The 9353-nt window shown below is 51.8% G+C and overlaps 1 protein-coding gene across 1 annotated transcript in view; it reads right to left on the reverse strand.

The window, feature by feature from the left end:
* Positions 1 to 9353, reverse strand: part of ASTN2 (astrotactin 2) — a 226636-nt gene that overhangs the window by 84208 nt on the left and 133075 nt on the right. Inside the window, 1 exon segment of the mRNA XM_031556166.1 lies at positions 1686 to 1951. Within this exon segment, the coding sequence (XP_031412026.1) occupies positions 1686 to 1951 (266 nt within the window).

Raw genomic sequence — 9353 nt, forward strand, 5'->3', positions numbered from 1 at the left:
GTTCCAATACATTATCACTCTTTCTGGGAAGAGATTCTTCCTAATATCCAAACCAAACTTCTCCTGGTACAACCTAAGGCCACTGCCTCTCATTCCATTGCTGTTACCCAGGAGCAGCTCCTTGCTACAACTTCCTTTCAGGTATTTGTAGAGATCAGTAAGGTCTCCCGAGCCTGTTCTTCTCTGGACTGAACTATCTCAGTTCCCACAACCACTTTCAATCACATTTGTGCTCCAGACTCCTCACAGATCCATTGCCCATCTTTGGATTCATTCCAGGGCCTCAATACCTGTCTTGCAGAGAGGGGCCCAAAGCTGAATACAGCCCTCCAAGCGTGGCCCTACCAGTCCCAGCACAGAGATATGATCACCTCCCTGTCCTGCTGGCTGCACTGCTGCTGACACAAGTCAGGATGCCCTTGGCCTTCCTGGCCACCTGAGCACTGACCAACACCCCCAGGTCCTTCTCCTCCGTACAGTTTTTTAGACACTGCCCCAAGCCTATAATGATGCATGGGGTTGTCATTACTGAACTGCAGAAGCCAATGCTTGTTCTTGTTGAACCTCATCCCACTGCCCTCAGCCCAGCAATCCAGCCTGACCAGATCCCTCTTAGGGTCTTCATACTCTCAGGCAGATTGAGACTTCCCCTCAGCTTGGTGTCAGCTGCAGACATACTGAGACTTCACTCAACTCTGTTATCTACAACTTCAATAAAGATATTGAACAAGACAGGCCCCACTACTGACCCCTGGAACCAGACACCAGCTGATTGTAACTCCATTCACCAGCATTCTCTGAGGCTGGCCATCCAGCCAGTTTTTTACCCAGAGAAGAGTACCCATGTCCAAGCCACAGGCTGAAGCTTCTCCTGGAGAATGCTGTGGAGACATAGTCAAGGGCTTGCTAGAATCTAAGTAGACTGCATCCACAGCCTTTTCTTCATCCACCAAGTAGACCACCCCATTATGTAAAATGTAAAAACATTACGTAGTAAATGCCTATACTGCTATAATTGGATGATAACAGCAGGGCAGCAAAGTCTTCAACTACAGCAAACAAGAACAAGCTCAAATGCAGCAGCCACAGATGCAGAAGCAAAAGAACAGCTTACCTTCAGAAGGCAGGAATCTCTAGCCAGAGATGCCCTTACCTCCACTGCCAACCCTTAAATGAGCTCTGGGAAGGGATGGATCCTGGCTCCACCCCTTCCAGTCACTCAGCTGCATTGCATACACCTGAGCTTCCCTGAGTTGGCCCTGTCTTCCCACCAGGTGTTCAATCACTGCTTCAGGCTGTGACTTAGCATTTCCACTACAATGCCCAAGCAGTTGTTGCTTGGGAGAAGAGACATCTCCACCTCAATACAATCTCCATTCAGGCAGTTGTAGAGAGCGATGAGGTCTCCCCTGAGTCTCCTCTTCCCCCTCTGAGCAATCCCAGTTCCCTCAGCTGCTCCCCATAACACTTGCTCTCTAGCCCCATCATTAGCTTCTTCGTGCTTGCCCTAGCACCTCAATGTCTTTCTTGTAGCAAGGGGCGCAAAATTGAACACTACACTTGAGGTGCAACCTCAACAGAGCCTTGTCGATCAACAGTCGGTCCTTGCTCACTAAGACTAAGGAAGGCAAGCTGAAGAGGTGGTGACTGGAAGGTTCACAGCAGTCCCTCACCAGCTCACTCACCTCCCTGGTGTCGTTGTCCTGGATCAGGGCATACAGGGGCACCACGCGGTTGATCTCCAGCAGGACCGGCGTGGGGCTGAGCTGCTCCTTGCCTGGGCGCCGGCACAAGTGGCACGTGGACGGGCAGCGCCCCTTCTCCTCGCAGTGGATCTCCACACCTGAGATGAGGTGGTCGTCAGAAAGCATCTGCGCTGTCAGCAAGCCCGAGAGATAGGTGATGAATGGCATGGATTTCAATTCCTTCTTGTTCCCCAGCTCAGTTGTTTCTGGTTTAGAAAGAAAATAAACAGCGTTAAACAAATCACAGTGCAGTCCCTTCCCCAAACCCAAACTTCACTGCAGCCAGGGTAAATGCAGCTGCTGAAGGTACGGGCCAGGTGGGAACAGGAAACCAGAAGGGCCAAGGAGAGAAGCAGAAAAACAGGACTCGCAGGTGGGTAGAAAGTGAGAGCATTTCCAGCCAAACACTTCTAGAGTGATGGAACTGACCGTGTTCTCTTTCCTCTTTTTTGTGACTTGTGTCTTCACTTTCTACACTCTGAAATGAAACAAAACCACTCAAGAATGTCTTTCCTGTCAAAGAGAACCTTCTTCAAAGGAGATGGGACAGGGAGCCAAGTGTCCTCGCCCTGCCCTAGCACCAGTTCCCTCCAGTGCCTGCAGTCCTTTGCTCCCTCATTTGGGTGACACATAAGCCAGGGCACTGAGAACTGAAGCGGGCTGGCAAATGGACTCAGTGTAGGATGAACACCCATGGCAGGGAGGTAAGTGACAGAACAACCTCACTGCAGGGGAACAGGCAGAGTTATTTCTAACACCAAGCTGTGAAAGTGCTGTTTTTGGGAACTATTCAAGACTTTGAAACCCACTACGAAACTTACCAGTGGTCTAAACCACAAGGAAACAAACTCACAGAGCCTGACTTTCCTTGGCCTGAACGCTTGCTAAGGTCCAGGAAAGCATTGCATCTGGAGTACCTGACAAGAGGAGTCAAGATTCCCATCTTGGTGCTGTACACTGCTATTGAAACTTTAATTGTAGAATCTCCTCTTGGGTTGACTCAAGAAGGAGAGCTGACCTTCGTAGCCTGGAGACGGGCCTACAGAAGCCTACCTTCCTCATCCTGTGCCTAAATAGCACACCTAGCACCATGCACCGGACAAGGAGACAGCCACTGCCTTCAGCAACAACTTCCCCATCCCAAGAAGGAGCTGCACAGGAGTGAGCTTTGTCTTAATACCCTTGGCTTGCTCCGACCTGCAGCTGATCTGGCAAGGCACTTTATCAATTAGAAATACAAGCACAGTATTCATTCATTACTCTTGAAGCCCTTCAGGCTAGGGACAGCCCCTCCCCTCCTGTCTGGCTGTCAGAGAACACTCACATGCACAGGATCAAAGCTGCCATGGGAAGAAGGAGCAAATTCCAACCAACTCATCTTCAGTGGAATTAGAGGGGGATAGCTGCTCAGATAAACTAAAACGAAGCTGTGAAGAGGTGTCTCAGTATCTAGGGAGACACTGGTGTACACAGACATGGAAAAAGAGCCTCAGAGCTGGTTCTTGGATAGATTATTTTCTGGGAGATTGGCTCCAGGCAACTTCAAGCTTCATAAGCCATCAAACTGTGCTCAACTGGGTGCCTCACAAAGAGGAAAGCTGTGAGGAGAAGCCATGAGCTTCTTCCTGCTTCTGGATAATGCTAACACTGATTTTAACACAGCTACTAAACCACATTTAGAAGAAGGAGACAACAATAACTATTCTGGGCTGCAAAGCTGATTCACCAGAGGTCAAGCAGTTATTTCAGAGATCTTCCAGGGGAAGCAATTTTGAGACGCTCTAAGGAAGAACATGATAACAGAAGAGAAAGTGGAATCACTTATCTTTTGATTGGTAATAGGGTATCAGACTTTCCTTCCTGAATTGTTGTCTCGACAGCTACAAAGTGCTGGCACCTGTTGGCCGGCCTTGTAGGATGGCCAGGCTCCTGGAGCACCACATCTGACTGCTTTAATTAAGGTGTCTAAGCTCCCTGCTCTGTGCTTCACAGCTGGTGTCTTCTCTACTTCCAAGCATGGGGCACACCAGACATTTGAACATGGTGTTTCTGCTCTCAGGTTCCCTGAGAGTACAAATCAGGTGTGTGGACCGGGATGGAGAAGCAGGAAGAGCAGCCTCCCTTTGACCTCCCCAGCTGCCCGCTGCCCCTGGAATGAGCAGAGATAAGGAGCAAAATAACCCTGAGCAAGGAGAGAGTTAACTCCAAGGGAACCCAGCCTGAACATGAGCTCATCCAGCGTGTCCTGCACTTCCAGACCCCTTGTTTGTCCATCCCTCCCAGAAAAAGGTGCTGAGGCCAGCGTGGTGGATGTGGTGGCTTAAAGAGTTCCCCAAAGAGGCTGGCAGGGAGGTGAGGGCTCAATGGAAACCGGTTGGGTAAAGCCATTTCAGGAGCAGCAGTCACCAAATGGAGCTGCATGGTGGAAAAGTAGAGGTCTGCAAAAAAAGGTAGAAAACCAGCAGCTGATCAGGGAGGCTGTGTGCACAGCACAGCTCCCCTCGCAGAACAGCCAGGCTCTCAGCCACAGAAGATTGATCGTGGAGCCAGGTTACTCATGGCAGACTTGTCAGCACTGCAGACTTCATAGCTAAGGTGGAAACGGGTGTCTGCATTTAATCCTCTTTATTGCAGTTGAAGCTCCAGTCACTAAGGGGAAAAGGAGTGCTTTGTAGATTGGGTTCCTGGGGACGTAAGGGGTTACTGCAGCTGAAGTTAGCAGTTCAGTGTGCTGGGAACTAATTCATAGTGCTCCCTTGTACCAAAAGGGCTCTGGGTACAACTCCAAATAAGGAAAATGAAATAGAACATGGCTCAGCAGAAGGAAATAGGCTTCACTGCCAAATCACCAGCTCTCATCCAGACAAGTCTTGGAAGTCATCAGCACTGGAGTGCAATCCTTGGTAGCTTTTGTGGAATGAGCTTTAGGGGCTTAAGTACAGTCCTAACAAAATTAGGTTACTGAAATCTGGGAGATATTTTCCCCTCAAACACATGAGATTATTCCTGGACCTGCCACTGCAACTTAAAGCAAAGAGCTGAAGGGTCCCTGTGCCTCCCTCTCCTGTCCCTCAGAGATGGCTTTGAGGTATCTGCCTGGCTGCCTGCATGCACGGATCCATTCCCCAAAGAGAAACTGACGGGGGGCTGCAGAAGCCCCACACACCACTGGAGGATTGCTCTGGCTTTTACTGCCTTCTTGCTGACACCCAGCTTGCTGGCTTCTTCTTAGGCTCAAAAACCTACGGCCCAATTCTACTCCTGATGAAGTCAAGGCAAGGTTTGCTGTTGGGTTAGAGAGAATCAGAATCAGATTCCAAAAGATAATGCTAAAATGCCACCCCCAGTTACCAGTGAAGCCAACAGAAATGCTCCTGTTGTCTTCACTGCAAGCTGGGCTAAGTCCTAAGTAATTTTATTCACCTTCATTGCTTAGGTTCACATTGCACAAGCCCCATGCATGACTGGGTGACCTCCTGGAGTGCTCAGATTGCTCCTCCAAAGCCCTATTCCCAGGGACGGGCCTTGCAGGTGACTGCGATGGGTACTGCCCAGACCCAGTCTGCAGGATGGCAAGGCTCTACAGTGCAGGGAAGTGAGGGCAGGGGGATTCCTTATCAGCCCCTGGATCTGAACATGCTTTCACTAATGCTGCTGGCAGCTCAGGGAGTCCTGGCAACATCTGTTTGGAAGCACAGCGCCGCGGATGTGGTTAGACGCATCACGGCAACTTGTGGGATCTATTAGTTTGTTTGCTTGAAATATGTATTTAGAAAAAGAAACAACAGCCGCACAACAAATAAAATAGCCTTCCCCTAAGTGTCAAACCTTGTGTAAAAAAGGAGGATGAGCAGCACGGAGCGTGCAGAGTTCTGATCGCCTGCTCCAGTGCACAGTTCTGCCCCTGTGCTCCATCAGGACTCAGCTGCAGGGGTGGGAAGTGCTCACAGCATTAACAGCAGCACCTCCTAGTGCTTAGACCTGAGGGAAGCACAACAACGCTACTAGAGCAAGAACCAAATACAACACGTAACTCTTTTGTACTGGAGTGTTGCGTTGTCTTGAGAGCTCCCAGGAGGCGCAGGTTTTGCTAGTGGTACAGCACTCTATACTGCACTTTGCCAAAAGATCCCAGGTCATTCCAGAACTGGGCATCACTAGACTTCCCACAAGCAGCATCAGGAAAAGGATGTGGCAGCTCTTCAACAGCAGAAAAGCTCGGAACAAGCTGAAGCTTCCTTGAAGAGAATTTATGGCGCAGATCCTGGTAGGGATACCTCCAGGTTAACCCACTGACACCAACAGGATGCTCTGCCAGGACTAAGCAGGTAGATGGGCTTCGCATTTCCCAACAAGGCTGAGTTATTTCTGCTCCACCTGTCCCTTCCACCTCCCCCTGCCTGTGCAGGCCTTGCTGCCATGGGCAGGGTGCTGGAATTTACAGCTGATGCAGATTCACTGGCACAGGCTGCTGGTTTGTTACTGGATAGAAAACAACCTGTTTGTCGGCAAATCCATCGAAAGGGAGCTAGAAAGAAAATCAATAGCTGTGTTTGCCTGGGAATTTCTCTTGCAGTGAGATATTGTCATTGCAGGATCCAACGGGTCTGAGAGGAGCTCGGCCAGCTTTATGGCTGCCCAGTGCTAGTGATGGGCATGGCAAGGAGGGTGTGGGTGTGATGCCGGGGGATGCAGCACCGCACTGCTGTATACAAGAAGCACAGCACCAGTCTCTGCTGCCAAGCAGGGCACGCTGTAACGGCTGAACCCCAAGCAGACAGCAGTGCCTGCGTGCACCGTGCACATGCACGGGCTGTGAGGAGCAAGGGATCCCTGAGAAACCACTCCCCATCTTATGGGAGCTGCTCCTCATCTTTTAGGCCATGCAGCCGCCCCCGGCACGGCATCCTGCAGCTTAGGTCTGAACATCAGCACAGTCAGTCCAGCAGGGAAGCAGCACACGAGGGCGGCCCCGCTGCTGCTGGCGAGTGTCCGTGGGAACCCCATGGCGCCGGGCCGCCGTCCCCATCCCCGCGGGACATCGGCGGCCGATGCTCCGCGAGGACCTGCTGCCCTCTGGTGGCACGGAGCAGGACGGCAGGCACCAGCCCTCACCCTCCGGGGAGACCCACGGGTGGGGATCACACCCTGTCACCCCACGGGGAGCTTTCCTGAATGGCAGAGCGTGTTATCGCGGTGGCCGTGACCCCATTCCACCCCACCGCACCCACACGGCCCCACATCACCCCAGCAGTGCTGGCTGCCCACCCAACTTTGGTCCCCATGTCAGCCAGCGTGGCGCAGGCTGCGCCATTCTCCCCATGCACAGGGAGGCTGCAAGCAGCAATCATGGCAAATGACGGCTCGCCTCTTCCACAGATGGAATTTCTTCATGCCACAGTTCTCCACCTGTGCTCCCACAGAGGATGTCCCAAGTCCAGACATTCCTATCAGATACAGTCTGGTTGCTAAATTCCACCTCTGATTACAGCCAGCAGAACCCATCAGGGGGGAGAAGAGAGGCCAGATAGAAAGGTCAGAGAGATGGAGAGAAGGAGGGAAGAGGCAGGAGGAAAATGACTGATTATATGATTAATGAATTTGCTCATTAGTCCTGTGCCAGTGTGATAGAACCACCCTCTTCTACTTCTAGGCATGAGCAGCAGAGGGATGGATCAGAGCAAGCACACGTGCTGTGAGCCAGTTAAAATCTGGAGAGCAAGAAGGTGGTGGCAGGAGCTGCCTCCAAGGTGACTCTACCCTTCCTTGTGCTTGGGAAGGGTTGCAGGGCCCGCCCCAGTGCACAGCGTGCATTTCCATTGCAGCAACCCAGACTGCTAAAGAGAACGATGAAAAGATGGAGGGCTGGGCACAAACGTGACAGATGTTACAGGAGTTCACACAGAAAGCTATGCTACCTTCTCTTTTATGGTTTATGGAGAGCTTCACAAACAGCATCCTCCACCCTACCTGTGCAGCAATGTCCTTGAGAGACCTGGTGGGAAGAGACAAGCTGCACTTTGCAAGAATCCTGCATAACACTCTCAGGGACACAGTCCCACCAGCTTCCCACCCCAAACCACCCCATGGACAGGGGCTGCTGTTCAGAAAGGCAACCCATCACATCCCACCTGTACTGGGACTGAAGAGTGACCAGCCCACCGGTGGCTCAAGTCCTGACTGGGGAAGCAGTGGTGTTCAGCAGCCTCACTGACAAGCTATTGAAAAGACTGCCAAGCAATTCTGTTTTCCTCTTAGGCACCCAGGTGTTATGTCACATAAAAAGGAGAGTAGTGGCCACAGGTTTTGTTGTAAGCTCTATCTGTTCTCGGCGTGGTATGGCAGAAAAGGAAGAGGAGGGAGGTACCTCAGCAGCATGCCTCCTTTCGCAGTGCTCCATCCTCCAACATGCCTCCTCCACCTCATCCATCTCCACTCTTTTAATCTTGACTCACCAACCGAGCCCCTAAAACACAGCACAGAGCCCGCAGCGCCCATCTCTCACTTCAAGAACAAGGCAAAACATGCTCTCCCCTGGCTGAGGAGAAGCACAGTTCCCCACAAACCTTTCCTTTCCCACTACTGCAGCTGCACCACTCCCAGTCACCGCCCCCAGGACCCAGGCTACTGCAGGAAGGAATGAATGCCAAGCAGGACATGCCTTGTGTGAGTCCTTGAATAAGTGACCGCAGCTGCACACCTATTCACTGGTGGTATTTGTGTGCACTGCCCAATCAACTGATTGCATTTGCCATTCTGCATCTAAAAATAGGCAGTTTTGTGCTGGGAGTCTGCAGGCTGCTTCAAAGCAAAGAAAAACAGATTTGTGGCATGAGGCAACACATGGTGTGCGAGCAAAACCCGATCATGGCACTGGGCTGCCCTGGCATGAGGTGAGACCAAAGGAAGGCTGTAGCCTCATGCCATGTAATAACCATGACACGACAGCAGCCTGCAGCTCCTTCATGGTTGCCTGTACCTCATCATGGCAGCTTGCAGATCCTCATGGCAGCCCTACAGCCTCTCATGGCATCCTGCAGCCCGTCATAAGGTCTTCAGCCCCTCATGGCATCCTGGAGCCCCTCATATGGCCTGCAGCCCCTCATGGCATCCTGGAGCCCCTCATATGGCCTGCAGCCCCTCATGGCATCCTGGAGCCCCTCATATCGCCTTCAGCCCCTCATGGCAGCCTGCAGCTCCCCACAGGGAGAGGAGCAGCACAGAGCTCTGCTCTCTGGTGACAGCAACAGGCCCTGATGGCATGGAGTTCCATCAGAGGAGGGTAAGGTAGGGCTGGGGAAAGGCTCTGCCCCACAGGGAGGTGGGCACAGCCCCAGGGCTGGCTCTCAGAACAGGGTTGGTGCTGTGTGGAGCTGTGGGGTCCCTTCCCACTCGGGGTGTTTTCCACGTTTCCGTCACCGCGGTTCTGTGACTCTAAGACCCGCGTAGGGACCTGAGCACAAAACACTGCATAATAAAATGAGAAGAAAAAATAAAGGCTTTTACTTTTCTTGACAGAAACATTTCGAGTGCTGTTTAGTTTTGTTGTTGTTGTTGTTTTTTCTTTTTTGACAGAAACACGCGGCACGCCAGCCCGCCCGCACAGTA

This window comes from Meleagris gallopavo, chromosome 19 (assembly GCF_000146605.3).
Source record: "Meleagris gallopavo isolate NT-WF06-2002-E0010 breed Aviagen turkey brand Nicholas breeding stock chromosome 19, Turkey_5.1, whole genome shotgun sequence".
NCBI lineage: Eukaryota > Metazoa > Chordata > Aves > Galliformes > Phasianidae > Meleagris > Meleagris gallopavo.